Raw genomic sequence first — 21,175 nt, 5'->3', positions numbered from 1 at the left:
TTGTTTTCTGTTGCTAATTAAAACTTTCCCCATGTCCTTTCAGCCTGTTTGTCAGTGAAGAGGAGGATTAACACTGTTGTCCAACAGAAGTGAGGACGGGTTGAGGTCTGTTCTAACACCATCTGTCACTTTGGCACAGCATTATGGCTTCTGAGCCTTTTCTTTTCTTTCCATGTACACTCACTTTATGCCTCCTTCTCATAGATTTAAAAGGATACCAACATAGTGAAAGTATGGAAACAGCTCTTGTCTGTGGTCGTACCATTCAGTGCTCACTTTTTCACTTCCCTGGCAAAGAGATGGATTAAGAGGAGATATTTAATGTCTTCCACTTTGTCATGATGTTTTTCATTTTAATGAATTAAAAAGACTGAGTCGGTTGTCGTTAGACGATGATAGAACTTTTTATTATGTTAAAACTTTCTTAATTTTATTTAGTATTTCCATTATTTCTGAAATAACATAACGTACAGAAGGCACTTACAAAAACAAGTTAAATTACAGATGCTGTTATTATAAACATTAAATTACTGATTTAAAAAAAACAACAATGACATGAATGATAAAGAAAAGAAATGACAGCACCATTGGCAACTTTTGAACTGTACATCTCAAAAAAAAAAAATTCTTTTAGCATGATTCGAATCTACAGTACAATAGAAACAATACTTATTTGTAATCAGTGAAATAATGCCCGAGCTATGTTTTTAAGTATAACATAATCATCAAGATTAATCAGTTCAAAACTCAACAGTTTGTTTATTTATATTCTTTTCACTAGTCAGAGGTTCATTTTATTTTACATATTAGGCTTTGTGGTTTCAGCTCTGTGCAAGTCCTGGTACATCTCTATCAGGCGAGTGGCCTCTCTCTGCCCTGACAGCAAAGCACCATGGGTAGTGGAATAGTATTTTCGGTGGGTGGCCTCTCCAGCAAACAGGACCTGCAGGGGCTGAGGAGGAAGGAGGGGAAGAAAAAGGAAATGAGAAAGGGAAAAAAAGGATTTGAGAGAAGAAAACCAGATTCAAAACAAGATCCCTCAATGTCGTCTTGACATATTTTTGGCCTCTTGAGTAGCACTGGTCTGTTTCCATCACGGATTCCCTTGTTAGCGCTCTACATGTTGCAGGCTACAGTTACTTTTCCTGAGGGCTTACAATTTCAGTTTAGCAGAATTAAAGGGCTTCAGCAAAGGGGTCGTGCTGTTCCTTCAGCAGTGTCAAGTGAACACACAAACACACAAACCCAACCCCCCCCCCCCCAACCCTTCACTCTCTACACCCTGAACGCTTCAGGTTTCATGGTCTAGACTGCAGGCCAGGAAACAGCATTCATAACCCCCCTGACACCAGCTGTATTTGCTCTGCATGTGCTGGGATGTGACATGGTAGTGATGAAACCGCGGCGTTAGCCAGATGCTCTCAGAGTGCATGCAGGGATTGTAAACAACCAAATGTACAGTCACTGAGAATACTATTGTAGAAGCAGTTATGTCCCAGTTTTTCAGTGAATACCGTATGAAGCAGTTACTATAAGGACAAAACAAGGAAAAATAAACAAATATACTGTATAAGTATTGGTAACACTTGATTTACAGTTCTAATAAATCCTTATAATTTCCTAGATTGGAACTGGTGCATAACTTTAAATTCATCACAAGATTAATGTGATGTGTTAGTAATTATAGGGGAAACAGAGACTGTGGTGCTTTGGTACGATTCTGATTGAATTATTGATTCCAGTTAATGACTAGTGTAACAGACGGTGTTCTAGTCAGTGAACAAGAGGTCATGCAGATATATGAAATTTGTCTGCAGGCAAGCATACAACTGAAGTAGGGTTGCAATGAATGATTATTTGTATTGTCACTTAATCTGACAATACGTGATTGCTGATTATTTTCTAGATTAATCGACTAATCGTTTGGTCTATAAATCACCAGATTGTCCAAACAAAACCTCAAAATATTCAATTTACTACAATGTAACTCACTTTTGAGAACCCAGAACCATCAAATAATAATAATAATAAACTAATGACTGAATGTTTACTTGGATTTAAATGAAGCAGTTATTTCAAGAAAATTCCTTTAAAAAAATAAACAACTAATTATAAACTGAACACAACTAATTTAACTCAAAAACAGTCTCAGAACTTTCACTCTATTTTCCTCAAAATTAGTACAAAATAACATTACAATAACTAATAGGAAATGATGTAAAAAAAAAAAAGGAGAAAAAATGCATTTTATTACACTAAGAGCTCACAATGCTTACAAATATTAAGTGGAGGACAAAATAACAGAAACGCCCAACAAAATAAAGCTGTAAAAAAGACCAATACCAGTAACTGTTGCTTCACAGTTGCCATAAAGCTGAGTCAACATCTCTGACATCATCTAACATGATAAGCTTCACAAAAATGAAGAGTTATTTCAGGCCTGTTGAATTACATTGTATCATATCATACGTATATGTTCATATTATTGTGTCCACCCCCTGTGTCATCCTATGATTGTCTCACCGGAGCCTTGGTGCTGTTGGCGTAAGGCAGTGGCATGGACAGCCTCTCAAAGTCTCCGCCACTGGAGCCCACCCTGGTGAAGGAGTAGGAGCCTCGGATGTGGGGGTTACTGCCCCACGAGGAGCGCAGGATGCGCCGGGGCTTTGGAATGTCGGGGTTCCCTGCGGACGAAGGGACGGAGAGCGAGGGAGAGAGAGACAACTTAGTACAGAGAGTGGAAGGAGTTTGTTCAAAACTTTGTAACCAACCCAGTCTCACATTTAAATGTGTAATAGCTATGTTGGTCCACAGCGCCAAACATATAACGGCTCTAAAATTGTGAGATGCCTACGTTTTTTCCATTTTTCGCAAAAATGTATTCAAAAGTTTACGTGAAGCTGACTTGAGGCTTCAGCTATCCAAATCTGTCAAATCAATTGGATATCTTCCTTAGTTAGTCTTTGAAAATTCCCTCTGTGTTTCCGTGTTGAGTGGAATTGAAACGACAGTAACAAAGAGAGGGAAATCAGTACTAAAAAGCCTGTAACCTTGAAAGATGCCCACTTGTTATGACTCATTTTGACGGCTGGTGCCTCAAGTCAGCGAATACATGTTTGTGCAAAATGGTCGGTATGAGCAGCATAAGAATGAACAGGAGGAATGATGAGAGCAAGCAAAACCTCAAACCGAGAAATATTAACCTAGAGGTAGAGTAGCTCTAGAGGAAAACTCATTGGATCATGAGGATTCATCCTCTGGGGACCATGAATGTAATAACAAAATTTCATAGCAATGCATCAAATAGTTTCGGAGATATTTTAGTCTGGATGAAAGCAGTTGACTGCTCAACCTGACATTGCCATCCCTAAAGCCTCACCGCTAGCAAGTCTGAAAAGCCAGCTCATTACAGAATGAAACCAATTCAAACTAAAGACGTGGCAGCTCTGAATTGAGGCCTTTCACTGGGAAGTCCAATCTGGCAACACTAATAAACGCGTGACCCTCTATGAGCAGAGAGGCACCAGCGAGTCTATATGTAATTAAGCAACAGCTGAGGGGATTTAAACCACACTGACCTAAATGAGGAATGTGTGTGTGTGTGTGTGTGTGTGTGTGTGTGCATGAGTAGTTTGTAATTTACAGTCTGCAGTTATAGGAAGTCAACTGACCGCATAATCACGTAACAGTCACTGTTTCTGTGCACGCACCGTGACCTATTATTTCTGAAGGCACTTACCAAGTTATAACCTGAGACATTTGTATAATTTACAACACATTTCCAAAATCACACAGTGAGTCAGCTTGGAGGCATGCTGTGAAACTTAGCTGCAACACTCAATGAGCCTCAGAGAAAGTGGGGCAACCATCCATACCATTTGTGTGTATGTGTCGCAGCATAAAGGATGAGTGATCATGTGTCAGTTAAAGTAAAGGCTTTATCTTATCTGACACATGATCTGACCTTGTGGTAAAAAGACACAGATGCACAGTACCTGAGTCATTCAGCTGTATTATCTGTCAACCTTTTTTCATGGGAAAAGCTACTTACGTCACAGCTGAGGCTTATGTCATATCCTTTATATGAAACACAGTTATCCAACCCGAGTCACAATTCTTATGAGTCACTGAGCTGACAGCCTACCAAGGCTATTGTGTTAGTTTGAGATTACTGATTGTTAGTACTAGAACAGAACTGGAAGACGGAAGTTGATAGTCAATATAAGTCAGAATTACAAAGGTAGAGTCATTTTCTGTAAGGAAAGAATAGTTTGCTCTTCAGAGATCTTCTCAATCATGAAATGATAAAAAGAAGAAACACAATGAAACACAAGGGAATTTTAACACAAAACCTTGTGTTAAATATCACCTGAAAAAACCCTCAAAGCTTCTATGGTAAACAGGATTATATGAACGATTGCCCATAATACACAGATCTGCCTCCTTTTTGTGTGCGTGTCCTGACCTGTAAAGCGCCTCAGCAGCTCAGTGCAGGTCTCAGCCACTGTTTCGTCATCGCAGCGCTCCATGTGCAGCGCCTCCTGCCCACAGATCCAGCCGCTCAGCATGTAGCCGTAGCGCTCAGGCGGGTAGAGGACGTCAAAGCTACAGATCTTCTTGTACCACAGCTCCTCCGGGTAGGCCAGCTGTTCTAGCTGAGCCTCATCCTCCCACACAAACTGGATGCTGTTGCACTCGGGGCTCCAGAAGGGCTCAGCAAACTCTAAGAATATCTTATCGGTGGTGCTAATGCCCAGCTTCTCGATGGCTAGCACCTTGTCCTCAGGCAGAGAGGGAGAGAACATGGCTTCGTGGTTCTGCTTCAGCACGCCCAGAGAGGCTGTCACGATCACATGGTCTGCTGTGATCCACTCCTCGTCTTCGCACTCCACGCAAATGGGGTGACCCAAGATCAGAGCGTCCTCGTGAGGTTGGCATCCGTGGTTGTTTTCGTTGTGGTTGTTGCCCTGGTTGGTGTCGTTACTCTTGGCGATCAGCTCTTGACGCTGGGCTGTGTAGTTCCAGTGGATGCAGCGGACTGGTTTGCTAAGGCAGACAGTGTGGGAGGGGATATCCTGGGCCAGGAGCTCCACGATCTTCATGAAACCACCAGGAATGACGTAATGAGCACCAGGGATCTCTGTCCACTCGCCAAACTCACTCAGCGACACCTCATCCATACTGGGAGAGCTGCTTTCACAACTCTCCACCTGGAGAGTAGGAGAACAGGAGAGCATACAAACACAGATAATCAATCAGTTACATTTCCACTGGAAAACTACTTGCTGACTTATAAACTGGAACACAAATCTCCAATTTGCTGTTTCACTCCCAAAGACAACACTTTGATGACTACTTCAAGTTAAATTCATACTGGAGGTGTGTCAACAGCTTTATCTCTGCAGCTACAGCCCTGAACAAACCAGCATGACTGAACTGGTTTAAACATGCTGGGAACATATCATGTTTTATTTATAGGACAACCCATGAGTAGTGTATTAATAAGAAACAAACATGTGTTAGTGCTACTGTCTCTGTTAGTAAGTTAGCCAGCATGGTGAAAGTCACCTGGTGGCTGCATTTAACAAATATGTTTTATTTCCTGTGTGTTTCTGTGAGTGGGTGGGAGTGTATGGAGGAGTGCTCAAGAACATGAATATATGAACAGGCTACCGATACAAAATGGTGTTTTCACAGCCTACAATAATCATACTCACATCTTTTTTGACAAATAGACGGACAAAAAAAAAATAGAATAAATAATATAATTTCCAATCTTATTTTGTCTTTATGATAAGTTATTCAACATAAAATGAATGCATACAACAATTACGATCATTGATTAATCGTTTAGTTGCTGTTTTTGTCTATTTTTTAGAACTGTAAATTTAATATGTTTAGGTTTAGACTGTTGAAGATGCCACCTTAGACCCTGGTAAATTGTGCTTGAATTGTTTTAAAACTTTGTAGTCAGATTAACTGATAATGTAAATAATTATTAGTAGCAGCCCTCATATTGTTCATTGATTGCTTGTCAAAATACCTTTCTAGTACAGAATGTGTTTTTCTATTAACACACAGTCTCATACAATTTAACTGGAAGTTTTTACATTGTATTCAGACAAAGAAATCGTGTCTGAGCAAAGCAGCGCTCTCAACTGCATGGTAGGAAATAAACACAAAACAGCTGTGCTTGAAATAACAAAAGGCCGCGGACTAAATATTTGCCAGTTTATATCAACATAGATTATAGGTTAGAGGCTAGTAAATAAAAGCTCATTAGTACTATATAATTAGCAAACCAATCTTTTTGTAATTAATAGCTAATTGTTGTAGCTATTAGGAACACCAAGCACAAAGATTAGAGCAACATCTGCATCTCATTCCAGTCCAATTATACAGTAGGTCTGTAATTGTAATTTCCAATGTTTCCACATCATTTTCCAAATATCTGATTTAATGATTTATGAATATATATGAATATATATATATGAATATATCAGCAAAACAACAGCCAAAACAAGAGCCTCCTGATGCACCACTCAAGATACAACATGGTTTTGATAGGAGAGGAAAAACCCAGGAAGTGATGCGCTGTTACAGTATCACATACACAAGTGGACATGTGGATGTGGAGAACACACACACACACACACACACACACCTTGAGGTACTGTTGAAGCATTGACAGTTTGAGCTTCTTGGTGCTTTCGGAATCATCAGGATCCAACATGATCTTCTTGCGCACCACGTCTCGTGTAAAGACGCCAACGCTGTTCTGGCTTTCAGCACAAACTGGCTTCCCGTTCTGGAAGAACTCCTGAGTCAGCTCGTACACCTGAAGGAGGGCAAAGGTGAAGAAGAAGGAGGAAGGATGTACAGAAAGCATAGGAGGGTGAAAGAGGGAAGAAAAACAAACCACTTTAGTTTAATTCAACACATAGTAAACTTTTAGCAACACCACAGCAGATTAAAAATAAATGCTACCCGTCACTACAGATGCAACACCTTAATAAATAGAAAGGAGAGAGCAGGACAAAATACTGCAAAGAAAGTCTCTATTGACCTCCAGGGTGATAATAAACCTTTTCCTAAAAAGCACAGAGTCAAAACAGCACCAGTAATGTATCAACATGTATCCAGTCAAAACATTAACAGCATGAATCTGGACTGTGTTCACTTTAAGTTAATAAAGTTCAACTAGATAAATTCCTTGACATATAAAGTGCAGCATGCACTGTAAGTGGAACACTTGCTAAATTCACTGTCTGTGTATGTTTAGGTATTATTAGTTTTGATAATAAATTATGATGTTGGAGATTGTATGCAGTAAGGTGACATGATTTTGTGTAAATTGAAAAATCATCTTGCATCTATAACAAGAAGCAAACATTCCAATAGATGAAGTGGGGAGAAGGTATAAGAGCAGCGATGCACCAGAGACAGTGACAAACGAAAAAATCCTGGAGACGGGAGTCTTTCCAAGTTAAATCAGTCAAATCACAAATTTGTCTCAGAGAGCTTTACCAGCTGTACAACATATGCAAAAAACATAAAAACGATTTTCAAAAGTACTAAGAAAACTGGAGAAAGGTGGACAAGATTGACTGACTTGGCTACACAGGGCTGCTAAATGTAGCAGAGGAAAGAGTATCTCCGGTTTCCAAGGTGGTGAAACTGCAAGACCGTTAATATAGAATTCCATTAAGATTTATCACATGGAGTTAGCACGGGTTATTGAGGTGCATGCAGAAAGCAAAGATGACAAAAGAACTCTATTGTCAACAAAAGAAAATGCCTTCTGTGTATGTAATATGTGTGTGCTATACCTTCCCTCTGTAACTGCTTTTCCAGACGTGACCTACTTAAACGATACTAATCCTGCTCAAACAAGAGCTCCATGAAGGACTTGAATGGCTATTCCTTGTTAAAATCTGCACACTTTGGAGGTCAGATATGTCCAATAATGCTGTTGTGGATGTTAGCTGTGGTGAGACTGATGGGACATCTCGATTCCTTAACATACATTTCTTTTCCACACAGTCTGACAGTATTGTGTATATATTCTATGTCTGCTTGCTCCAATTCTTCATTAAAGCTGTATAAGACTTCCCAATTTTTTCCCTGTTTCCCCAAAACTGATATATATTTTATATAGTTTTAGTAGGTTTCAACGATGTTTGGCTGCACAGTAAGTGTTTGTAATGACTGACCAACCGCAGGGCATTTATGGGTGGTCCCACTGACTTCATATAAACTTGCTACTAAGGCTATTTGACATAATTTAACTCACATATTACATATTCTGATGATCAGTCATGCTGAATAATGAGTATATTTGTGTTCTGGTCCGTGCATACATCCATTTGTGCATGCAAGAGTGAATTCCTGTGCGTATCTATGCGCCTGTGTGCATATGCGTCCCTCTCACCTCGTTGTACAGGTCACTGAACTCCTCCACCAGGTCCTTGGGGATCCTCTTCCCGACGTTGGTCTGGTAGTGAGCCACACCGTTCTTGGTGTACAGGCTGATGCGTCCCACACTCCTCTCCCCGTCTGTGGTGTCCTCCAGCAGCCCGTTGTCCTCTGCCAGGTGGTACACTGGGTTCCCATTGGCGCCATGGATCCAGGTGGCTCCGAGCTCCAAAGTTGATTTTCCTACAACATAAAAAAAAGCAGAGATCAGTGTGAGTTTGAAAAAAATATCTCTTTGAACTCAACACCTCCTGCATGGCTTTGAATGAAACAATATATAAATTCCACTTGGCTCAGGTGCAATCACTCTAGAGAGTTAGATAATTTGACAATTCAATTTGAGGTCAACTCAATTAACATACTGTAGCTGAAGGCCACTTAAATACCATTATTTAATGTTTTTCTTAAGAATAACGGACTGACAGTACTGTGTATGACAGACTCTTTTTTTTACATGGATTTATGTAATAAAAACAGGCCGATGCAAGGACAGAGATGGCTAAATGCTTTACATAACGTCTAAACACATAAAAAAGACTTTTACGTAACCGATGCAATTATCCATGTGCCTGACATACTGGTTTGTATGTAACGGTGCAGTACGAGTGTGTTTTTGCACGTGACTACTTTTATAACCATGCAGTATCAGTGCCACAAGCAGATGTTGTTTCCTTCCTTCTTGCCAGCTGAAAGAATTTGTCATAAAATCAGCAGCCGCCAGAACAACTTTCTCTGGCACAGTTCAGTCGAGACTGTTGGGAAAATCCACTAGCGTCACTGAATTACTCTGAAGTGGACCAAGTGAAAAAAGACGTTATTTCTCTTGGCACTAGGAACAATGCTGGTTGCGTAAATATACAGCTTTCAGGTATTACATGTTTGGATGTTATTAATGCATACACACATTTTAAGGAAACAAATTCCTCTTACCGTGCTGAACACTGTGAACTCTCCCGCCGATGTGGTCTGACGCCTCTAGGACTGTGACATCCGTGAAGCCGTTTTTCAGTAGGACCTTAGTTGCAGCAAGGCCGGCCAAGCCAGCACCAATCACCACTATTCGAGGCTGCCGATGAGTGCGTAGGCCGCTACTAAGAGGATCATCAGTGCTGTCTGAGGAAATTTCACAACTTTGCATGCCTTCCAAGCTCCTCTTCGATGGAGTCTGTAGATAAATTAGAGAAAAGAACCCAAGTTAAAAATGGAAGCATTAACACCGAGACAGCTGGCAGACAGAAGCTCATAGAGCAGAATATGAGTCTGAGTTTATGTGTCCTGTAAATGACACGTAACATACTTTGAAGAAATAATATACTTTAAAGTAACTGATTGCAAACACTGTTGGTTGGGTGGGTCGTATTAGGTTGTATGCCAGTTACAGTAGCAGTAGATGCTACCTCTTAAACGCTCCTATTTTCAGCTACTGATCACTGCTTCTCTCTGTTGATACAGTTTGTCTGTGTTTAGCATATGTTGTCAAGATTTTACAGATTATTAACCTCAATATGAAGGATTTTTTTTGACCAGTGTTAAAAATTTGCATAAAAAAATCTGTCCAGAAGTCATAATGTGTCACTGTCACTCTGGATAATCCACAGAAAACGCTATAAAAAGGACCTACTTTCTACATAAGAAAATAATTCCTATGATAACTGAAGTGAGGTCTGTGGATTATCCAGAGTAACATGGACACTGTTTCTGGAAAGATATATTGCTGCTGAATTTATGTAATTTTTCAAATCTAACCACACCACAAAATCTAAAATCTTGACAAATTAAACCAAAACTATCTTTGTTGCTAGAGAAACCTCAGACTTAAGTTTAAAATTGTTGTTTTTGTTCAATATTTTGGTGAACTGATGCTCTAAAAACTTTGCTGTTTTTTTATGACCGGTGTACCTACAGTACTGATGCCTGTAATTCAGCCTATGTGGAGCTCTGTTGTCTCATATTGCTAATTAGTGATGACTACACAAACCTCTTTTATAGCTGATAAGTGCTTCTTACTGGCATATTCCCTAATATGACCCAAGTTTACAACTCTATTTATGACTGTGATTAACCTCAATTTTCCATGACATGTTAATGACATGTTAACGTTAATCTGCCTTTGTGCAATGTATCATGCTGTATGACACTGTTTACTGAGGTCAAATTAGACGTCCTGACACAACCCTGTTATTTGTCAGAACCCAAACGACACACAAACAAAAAGCAATTTCATGTTACAATATCTCTAATTATACTAAAATTGCTCAGGGGCATTAACATTTAAAGTGAAGAATACACAGACGGCCTTGTCTGCCTTGAATGTATGGACAGCTGTGTGTGAAACACAGTGGGAGTCTATTCAGAAGACAGTCCTGTTAACCCGATAGAGAAATCTACAAAGTACAAACTGGAGGCGGCGGTTTTTCATCAGTAAACTGTTGTAATCTGACAGTTTTTAATTTGAAATGGGTAATTTGTCTCAGTAATGACATGCGTGAGCAACAATATCAACTCCTCTGAGGTAAAACTGTGATATCCTACCGCTACACAACTCACACACATACTCCCCACTTTGTTACCACAGCAACAGTGGACACGATGTGGTACATATGGTTCTCACAGCAGAGACAATTCAGTGGATCTAAATATCATAATAACTCATATTTGTGTTACACCTTGTCTTAACTTATATGAGCTCATTAACCTACCTCCAATTAGCTAAACAAGTACATGCATGCAGTATGTAAACCACAAGTAGATAGCGGCCATCGTCAGCTGCGTTCAACCTTGATTCAACTTTGACATTTGTGAAACTGTGTTGTAAGCAAGTTGTCAATCTTGACAAGTCAGCAGCATGAATCACATGATCAACAAAAGCTGACAAAGATGTCTGACAGGAATCCACCAGCCAGCACTGCATGAAAACTGCATGATAATGGTAATTGTGAGCACAGATTTACTTGATTTTTTTTTTTTAAAAGATTCATGTTGAAATAAGGACTAGACTGTGGTGTCAAACTAAAGAGGACATGCACTGGGATTTCTGTAAATCGGTATAATTTCCTGTTTGAGTCTTTTCATGTGACCTTCGGCACAGATGTGGGTTAAAACTGCTTATCTGGACGGGTCAACATGTGACATCTGACCTGACTTCACGACCCTCATCCTGAATGAGGGTCGGACACGGCACGGATTTACTGAACATGCATTTCAATTAGAGGTGGCGATATGACAATATACACAGATAGACCATATAAATGTGTCTGAAAACAAAAAGAAATTAACAAGATTGTTTTGTGGAAATATTGAATTTTTATCTGATTTTTGCATCAATGTGATGATGTGTCTTGATTTGACAGATATTAAAATCAGTGACTGGTCATTTTCATGTGATTATTTTAAACAGTTTATCAATTGATTTCCCAGAAAATTGAAATATATTACTATGTCTTGATTTACATTTACCATTGTAGAGGAATTTATCTTTATTGCACACTCCAGTGAGACGTGTCAGTGTCTAGTCAGCAGCTGTAGTTCCCAACACGTCACTGCTTAAACCACAGAGTTACACAGAGTTACATCTTTGTACCGTAAGTGCCAAACCAAGTTTCACATTCAGTTCTCTCATTTTTTTTGAAACTAACCTCAGTAAATTGTAAATTATCCGCTGGATTCCCAGAGTCTGAAGCTAAAATATTGATGCAACAACATCATCATAAATAGTCATTCTTGGGTTTCAAATTTGAAGGAAAATGAGGGTTGATCTTGGATGTTGTTGGTCCAATGTATTCGTTTTATCATACAATAGGAAATATAAATAATAGCATCATCTCTAACATGGGACCTGCCATGATAGCGATTATACAGTTAAGCTTGTCTTTAGTAAAAGACCTTCCTGTGCTTGCTGGCTGGGACGTGACTTTTGAATCTGTGGTCTTGAAATGTGGTCTTTCTCTAGCACGTCAGTTTCCTGTGCCACCACATGTGCAGTAAGTTAAAGAATAGATATGAAATTGTGGGTTTTCCAGTGAATGTTGTTGTTGTTCGAGAGGAGGGTCATAAGAGGACACGGCTTTGTGGCGGACAACAAATGAAGATATTATGTCTGACAGAGGAAACAGCGATAGACTGGATGGTTGGGTATTATATTTGTTGTAGGATGTTTGATTATAGTATTTGTTTATATCATAATTTATCAGTTTTCTGTCTGGCATTTTAAACTGTAAGCATCAGGCCTGGGGTTTATTGTGTGTATCTGGTTTTCTACACATCATTTGTGAATAAACTAAATATATAGTAACATATTTACATTGGCAGCAGGTAATACTGTACGTCTCTAAGTATATGAATAATAATAAACCTGCAGCCAATCAAATTATGTCTGATGAAAGGCTCAACAAGCAAATGTCCTGTGACTAATAGGCAAAACCATTTAGATTATCGCTCAAGTATAAAATGCAAATATGTAAAGTGTAAAACTGTTTCCTGGCTACAGCCTTGGGGCCAATGGTTTCATTGCTTTACACAGATGTTTACATATGTATACATGATGATTTTCCACGCTCATTTTTTTCCACACAAAACATTTAAGATAAGATAGGTGTGATTAAGTGAATCAGTGAAACATCCTGGCAGTAAGAAACAAGCATACTGCATATCCAAAGATGAGTATTTAATCTCTGTCTGTACGCTCAGTATGCTAATGTCTTATCTCTGAGATGCTGTTGTTATATTTTAAGCATATAGTTGAATAAAAGCCAACACTCAGCCACTATTAATCTATTACTTTCCTTCTTTTGCAGCTGCCTCTTTGACAATAAGAGACACACTTCAACAAACCAGTAGGAAGTGCTAAAAGGATGCTGACGAAGCCAAATATCCTTGTATTTTCCTTTTATATTGATAATGTGATTGTGTTTTGAAGATTTAATATATTTGTTTTCTTTCTTGGGAAAATTTCAGATCATAGCTTAAAGGGATGACTTTTCACTCAGAATTATTTTGTCAATGTGGGGCCTGACCTAAAAAATAAATCAAATTTCTGTATAAAACTCACCTGATTTTACAAACAAGTAACCTAATTTGTTTAGCGAGACAATAATTTTAAATAGATGACAGATTGACCACTTCACACACTGGCCTCCCTCGACAGATTGCGCATTCCTCCTTGGTTACTTGTAATTCCACGACTGGTTAATACACTCGCCACATGCCACTAGTCCACACTTTACGCCATCGCCACAGATTAGTGTGTGGGCCGGCCTTGGGCAGATAGGCGGCTCAGGGTGGGATGAGGAGGATGGGGGAGGGAGGGGGGTGGGGGGGGCTACCACTGACCTAGAAATGGCAATCTACAGTGTGTCTGCTGGTGGCCTTTTCAAGAGCAGAGCCGGCCTTAAATGCCTGTTTGTGAGCTCCTGTCTCCCATCTTTACTGCTTTCCTTGGTCCCCTTTATTTGTGGACAGAGCTCTTTGCAGCTGTGTCCACAATCACATCTGCATTTCTTCTATCAGTCCCATGTGAGTACTCGCATTGGCAACAAACATCTCTCTCCCTACATCAAAAAAAAAATATGCAGTGTAATCTAGGGGCTTTGTGCCAAAGGCCAGACATTCCACACTTCTCTCTCCCAGCTCTGATTTTCCCAAGCTGGGATGATGGAGTGGAGGCAACACACACACACAAACACACACACACATTCACACACACTAGGGATGTCAATGATTAACCGTTAGTCGGTTAATCGCTGAGAATATTTTTGACCGGTTATGCATGTCGGTTTATAGGTTAATTTTGCATACACCCTCCGCTAACAGTAGATAATTACATATCATCAGATTCTTTTTGAATTACTGAAGTAACAGTGTAAAACCAACTCAAACGTGCAGTGTTGCATTATGGGTTGTTTGTAGCCTTAATGTTGCTAGGCTAGCGAATGTCTTAAAGTCTGTTCACAGTGAGTGTGTTTAACCTGCAGGAGTTTCTGACGGCTCGTGTAACATCTTTTTCTGCCATGGAGGGAAATAAATTCATAATGAGTAAAAACAAGTCCAAAGCGTCTTCCAGCATCTATTCTGCAGAGACGGACTATGTCGCTGCCAAATACCACTGTCACAGATAAGGAATTAAGTCAAGTGAAGTCAAGTTAAGTTTATTCATATAGCACATTTCATAAGACAGTCGTAAACTGTGCAATGTGCTTGTCTAAAAAAAGACAAACAGGCAGTCTTAGAAATAAATGCTAACTGCTGAAGAAGTGAGATGGTGTGAGCAACTATACCATGATGTGAGTTATATTCAAAAAGTAACATTATTTTCGGCCCGTCCAAGGCCATCACCCAGTTGGTGTGCTGAATGATTGAGACCGATACACTGCCAATCAGTGTGGAACACTTTGAGGAGAAGAGGGATGAGCTAAAAGTCAAGCTAGCCAGGGCAGATAAGCTAGCTCTGACCACCGACTGCTGGACAGCTCTCACAAACGAAAGCTAGATCAGAACTTTTCTTAAAAATTCACTGGTTAATGGGTGTCGGTCTATCGAAAGCAAAATTAACTGAAACTGACGTCCCTAACACACACATACGCACACACACTCTGCTAGGGCTGTCACAATAACTGCAATACCGCGCTATAGATAAGTCAACCGCAGTGGATGCAAGCAACTGCTACAACCGCACTATATTCAAGTTTTTTCTTTTATTCATGAGGCTAGGCCCTTGTTTTACACTTTGTGCGTGTGTATAGAATGTCCAGCGGCCCCTCCGTTCTGGCTCACAAACCTCACAAGGCTACAGCAGCTAGCATCCAGGCTAACAAGCTAACCTGGTGTTCAGCCCTCATAACAGAGCCGGGCTTGTTGTGAGCTGACCGGGGTCAGTGCTGGTGTAGTTAAAAACATGTCTGTATGAATATTTTGTCTCAGTTATATGTTTAAATTCTCCCAGGTCACCATGCGGCCGAGCAGGCTGCCGTTTAATCTGCTAGGTAAAGTAGTTTTCCACCAAACATACAATCCAAAGGGACTTGGCTGTAGGCCACAGTTGTTTCCTGCCACAACACGATTTATAGTGTTCTCTGTGTTCGTCAGGTACTGCTGCTCAATTCAGACAACACATAATCAGGCTAACATACCTTGACCCCTTGACCCCACCCCCAAAAATGGCGCTAATACTTCATATGGCCGCGCTGTTGAGCCACCCTAAATCACCACAGGGGAAATTTTGGTGAGATTGGCTCTGACCTGATATTTTTACTCTTAACCCCAACCAACTCACAACTCCAACCAACAAAGGCAACAAGTACTAGCCAATCAGAGACAGAGTAGAGTGGGTCTTCGCGGAATACAGATGGAAAAAAAAATAACACCAGTGGACAGCATAAGAGTTTCGCAAATAGGGTTACCATCTAGACATGACCCTTTAAACTGGCTCCAATGCAAACCAATGGGTGACATCAAGCCTTGCTACATCCATCTTTATATCTAGTCTAAGGTCCAGATTAAGAGGAGAACAGTGCCCTGATAACGACAAGAACTGCAGATTCAGGGAAGAGACTCATTGATGACTGACAAATTATCACCACTGAGAGAGATCAAAGAAAAAGATAAGACATCAAAGATAATGTTTAACTATAGGCCTGTATATTTTGTGTTTCTTTAAAGACACACACCCTGATCTAGCACAGTGAGTCACATCCTTGAAATTTAAAAAAGAAAAAAAGGAACCACTTTCTTTCAGTCACCCTATGTAAAGGGTTTACACAGTGTAACAAATGTTTTTATTAACAATGAATAAATCATCCACTAATACTTGATCAGTTATAACCCGTTATTAGGCGCAATTGGGCTGCCAGGTTGTCACTTTCACTTCCTTGGACTGAAGTCCATTTATTGGCAACTTGTTAACATTTACACCTGCAGAGTCGATACACTAAAAACACTTTATTGAAGATTTATTAACATTTTAAGTTCAGACTAGAGGATTTTTTTAAAGCAAGCATGTATTAATTTGTTACTAGCATTTGTAACTGTATTATTGCTAAACAGAGCGGTTAAACACCAGCTAAATGATTTTTTCTTGACCTAAATCTGTAAAGCACTGGTGAATTATTTATTGACCCATAATCAATCCATTAGTTCGTCAGTTAGTGATAAAGGGTGCCTTGTTGGAAAGTGGCACCAAAGTGTGGATTAATAAAATGAAAATAAAAACTTTTAATAGTAATCTGAGCAGTTATCCTGCAGATAAGAAAAGTCTGACTGGAGGCAGAGAGCAGATAAAGAGAAAGACAATCTAACTGTTTGATCTCAGCTCCTCTATATGCTGCCTGGCTGGAAAACTATAGTGTTGGGAAAGCCTTTACTGCCACGTATAAGCTGTGATGCCAAAGTGGCAGCAGTTTGAAACAAAGAAAACTACTTCACTGAGTTACTCTGACTGATTGTCTGTGAAAGACAACATGTGTTGGAGACATTACAACACATAAATAGTGTTTAAAAGCGATAAAACAAAGCGAAAAACATAAAAAATCCACCTTGTTCCAGGCGGTGTAGTTAAATAAATCCAACGACCTACAACACATCAGTGCAACATCACATTTTGATTTCAGCTGCCGGCGCTGTGTATACACAGGTTGTTTTTGTGCACCGTTTTGCTGTCTTTTCCACACAAACAACTGGGTGACATCTATTATAATGTATTTACGGCCGCTCGCAGCGTGACAGCCACAGTAAACAAGCTGTTCTCAGTGTGTTTTCAGCGATAGAGCATGTTCTGTCCTTTCTGGTCAACATTTAAATCACCACACTCGCCATCACCGTCCCGCTGTTAAATAATAAGTCTGTTTTTCAGGAGACGAGCTTACCTGACTCTCTTCGTCTTCAGCTTTAAAACCTCAGCTTGCGCCGTTTTCCCCTCAGCTCTGACCGGCTCCGCTTTGTATTTATGCCTGGAAACCAGAAGCAGCCAGTTTCTCGGTGGCCGCTGCCTCCTCATTAATTAAATATGAGGAGTGATGACGACATAGACCAGCCCTCCACTGAGTCAGCCTGCTGCTGCGCAACACGCGCGCGCGCGCGCCCACACACACACGTACACACGCACACACACACAAACATCCTGTGTGCCACATGCAAGTAAATCATCATATAATAAACATGAATAGATGGATAAAAGTAATAATAATACACCAGTAACATAATAACAATAATATTAGCCTGATAATAATCATGCGTTTATCTGATGATTATTTTTATTATTTACACACAGAAAACACATGTGAATTTATCACATATGGAACACTTTTATTTATTTAATCCTTTATTTAAACTTGTAGTCTCATTGAAGTATGGACAGACACGTAAAAAAAATATATATATACAAACACAAGTTAGGCATTATTTTCACATTACAACAAGCAGTTAGTGGTATTGCAAGTGCTTTAGTATAGTCTTTTAAAATCGAGAGAAATGAGAGATCTTAACTTCCTTTTCACATTATTTCATATGTGAAAATAGAATAGAATAGAATAGAGTAGAATAGAATAGAAACCTTTATTTCTTCAGGAAATACCATTCATTCACAATGGTGCCCCACAAATACAAAACTAAAACAAGCCATAGGCTATAACAAGAAGTGTAAAAGGTGTACAATCAACAATCTTATACATAAATATAGTATAAACACAAGACAAACGACTTACAAAATACAAAAATAACACAAAGAAAAGACAGTAATATAAGTATATTGCGCAGTGATAAAACAGACGTGAAAAACAGGCGCATTCGTTATATAAAAATAAAATAATTGTTTAACAGAATCATAAAAAAGTTTTAGGGTTAAAAACTTGTCTAATTTAAGAGATTCTTGAAGCTTATTTCACCTATGAGGAGCATAATAGGTGAATGCCGTTTTTCCCAGTTCTGTGTTCACATGTAAGATATCCAAAAGTAATGCATTCTTGTGAGCAAGTGCAGTATCCCATATTTCTAAAAAGGGATGATAAGAGCTTATTTAGGATGGCTTTATAAATAAAAAAAGAGACAGTGTTGTTCCCTTTGAGTGGTAAATGATGTCCACCCAACCTTCTCTTAGAGGATACAGTGACGGGCTCTAAAACGATATCACATACGAAAGAATAAGAAAAAAAAATATATAGCCACATAATGGCTCATGTGATTTTCATACAATGAAAGACAGTCAGTTTTTTATCTCATATAAAACATGTATGTATATTAACCATGCACAAGATTCACATATAGGCACATGTGGTTTATCAAGTGAAACAGAATTTCACATATGTTTGTGATTTTAATATTAATATTTCACAATTGTCATTAACTCACATTTTGGGACATTGATATTATATTTCATGTGTGAAAATATCATATAAATATATGAATTTAATATGCTTTTTTGTAAGAGTTGGTATTACACTTGTGATTATCAGTGGTGAAAGAAGTATTGAGATTGTTTAGTGTCAATATGACAATGTAAAAATACTACATTGCAAATAAAAGTCCTGCATTAAATTGTTTTATTAAGTAGAAGAAGAATTATCAGCAAAATGTAATCAAAGCATCAAAAGTAAGAGTACTCAACAGGCAGCAAAATGGCATTTTAGAGTGTTATATTGCATTATTGGATTATTATTCCTGGTCTGTGTAGGGTAAAGTTAGCATTAAACTGAATTACTGTGTAAGTATAAATACCTCAAAATTGCACTTCTTGTTCTTGAGTAAATATACTTAATTGCTTTCCAACACACACCATCCTTCAGTCAACACATACAAAACATTTACTCTTCATGATCCAGATGCTGTAACAGTCCAACAAAAAAGAAATGTTGCAATGAAGAAATAAGTTACAAAGGCAAATCTACAAGGATGAATTGATGTAAATGAAGATGCTGACTGTGTGCGACACACACACATACACACACATACACACACACACACACACACACACATATTCAAAACACACAAACCAAATGTTGATGGGACAGATGGTTTAATTTTTTCCATGTCCATTTCCATTATTCACACAGACAGAATCAATTTAGGATGGAAATGAACAATCTTATATATTTTCTCAGGTTAGTGCTATAATTTACCCTAAAATACACCCTCAATCAAACTACACCCCACCTCCGCCCCGCAACCACAGAATAAAAATCTTAATTTAAATAGAAAAGATGTCCAACAACAAACAAAAAGAATAACATGTCACTAACATATTTATGGCATCTTCTCAGTGACAACTATTTTAAATTGATGATCCGTGTCTGTGGTGGATTCGTTTCATGTTGTTGAGCAGGAAATCCCTATGGAAGCAGGCGCCATTTGTTTTGGTGGGTTGACCCTTTAACTGCTCCGAAAGGCCACTGCCAGCTGTTTTGTCTATACAGATCCAAACCCATAAATCAACAGGAGGTCATGTGGGTGATTCAGTGGTAGGGTGCACCTCTCGGATGTCATCAGTGTTTGTCTGTGTATGGGCCAACAATCACTGAAGTTCATCTTGCAGGTCACCTCCCTTCCTGTCCTGGGCTTTGTCTGTGCTTTGTTAAAAGAAGGAAGTTTGCCAGACAATCATTTGAATAATCAGCAGAAAATGACACACGCTGTGACAGAAAATGGTGCACAAACCATTAAACTAAACCATCAAACTAAAGTGAACCACTATCTATATCATACATACTTCATGGATAGTTTCTTATCTGTTTGTTTGAAGATACGGTATTGTTACTGCTGTCACAGCAATCATTGTGAAGAACATTTTCCATGTCCAGGTGCTGAGTCAAAAAAAAATTGTAGATAATTTCTGCTTCCGAAGGACTTGCAACACTGAAGAATGCTCCATTTCAAGTATATTTTTTCTTTATTTCATTGAGAAAAGTATGTTTCAAGCTCAAAGTGGCTCTTCATCAGGTACAGAGACACAACACAGGAAATTAAGGTAGAATAAAATATATTATAATGCAGTTTCATTAAGTTCTCAAGTGGGCGTTTTCTTATATAAGCACTCAAACTCCAGACGTAGAATCCATCTTTGATACATTTGTACATGTTGTTCCACTCTCCTCTCTCTTTCTACCCTCAGCTTCTGTCCTTCCGTTTACCCTCGTTTTATTGTGTAAAAGGCCAATTTGAGTTGGGTTTTGCTCAGTTGTGATTTCATTCCATGAAAAATTATCCCCCCTCCAAAAAAAGAAACAAAACAAAACAAGAAAAATAACACAGCAGACAAGCATCATAATTATGACTTTTTGATGACCTCTGAGTCTTTTTCGTACTTGCTGTTTTTCTACCACTTCTCCAGAGTGATGCTCTTGTATTGTTTTGGCCCATTTTAAAGTCCAGATTTGTTTTGTCACTGAAGAAGTTGTTTGAAAACTATGGTTCTACCAGTAATCCTGTGGTTTTTACCTTTTAACTGTTGGTTTACTAAATGGACTACTTTGCTCAGTTGGCTTTCTATTTGTAGTGCAGATGTTGCTCTATCCTGTAAAGTTGTCTGGTTAATATACTGGTCTTCAAGATGATGGGGTCAGTTTAGGTAAACTTAGACATGCTTTTGATGAAATGTTTTGGTTCTCTAAAAGTTTCTTCAGTGTGGACAGCTCTGTTTTTAGTTTGTTTGAAACATACAGTACCAGTCACCAGTTTGGACATACTTTCTCATTCAAGGGAATGGGAAGGTATGTCCAAA

The 21,175-nt window shown here is 38.9% G+C and overlaps 1 protein-coding gene across 2 annotated transcripts; it reads right to left on the bottom strand.

The window, feature by feature from the left end:
• Nucleotides 1–384: 384 nt before the first annotated feature.
• Nucleotides 385–17,438, bottom strand: smox (spermine oxidase). 2 transcript variants are annotated; one of them, XM_044347024.1, is made up of 7 exons: nt 17,331–17,438; nt 9,406–9,640; nt 8,432–8,658; nt 6,665–6,838; nt 4,466–5,210; nt 2,524–2,684; nt 385–952 (listed from the first exon to the last, which is right to left on the bottom strand). In XM_044347024.1, the coding sequence occupies exons 2-7, from the start codon at nt 9,611–9,613 to the stop codon at nt 800–802; spliced, it is 1,668 nt and encodes a 555-aa protein (XP_044202959.1). In that variant the 5' UTR covers nt 9,614–9,640; nt 17,331–17,438; the 3' UTR covers nt 385–799. The 2 variants fall into 2 exon arrangements, with proteins under 2 accessions (XP_044202959.1, XP_044202960.1); XM_044347025.1 differs by lacking the exon at nt 17,331–17,438 and adding an exon at nt 9,873–10,162.
• Between the last annotated feature and the right edge of the window lie 3,737 nt (nt 17,439–21,175).

This window comes from Thunnus albacares, chromosome 3, assembly GCF_914725855.1.
Source record: "Thunnus albacares chromosome 3, fThuAlb1.1, whole genome shotgun sequence".
NCBI classification, from domain to species: Eukaryota; Metazoa; Chordata; class Actinopteri; order Scombriformes; family Scombridae; genus Thunnus; species Thunnus albacares.
Note: the sequence above shows the minus strand (reverse complement) of the source record. Positions and strands in the feature narration are given on the sequence as shown.

What these genes read in the sequence shown, in the direction of transcription:
- smox (XM_044347024.1), bottom strand. Translation starts at nt 9,613, where the DNA reads ATGCAAAGTTGTGAAATTTCCTCAGACAGCACTGATGATCCTCTTAGT. An exon ending in GCTGCTGAGGCGCTTTACAG is followed by an intron (nt 2,685 to 4,465) that starts GTCAGGACACGC and finishes CTTCGTCCGCAG; the next exon opens with GGAACCCCGACATTCCAAAG. An exon ending in CCAACAGCACCAAGGCTCCG is followed by an intron (nt 953 to 2,523) that starts GTGAGACAATCA and finishes CTTCCTCCTCAG; the next exon opens with CCCCTGCAGGTCCTGTTTGC.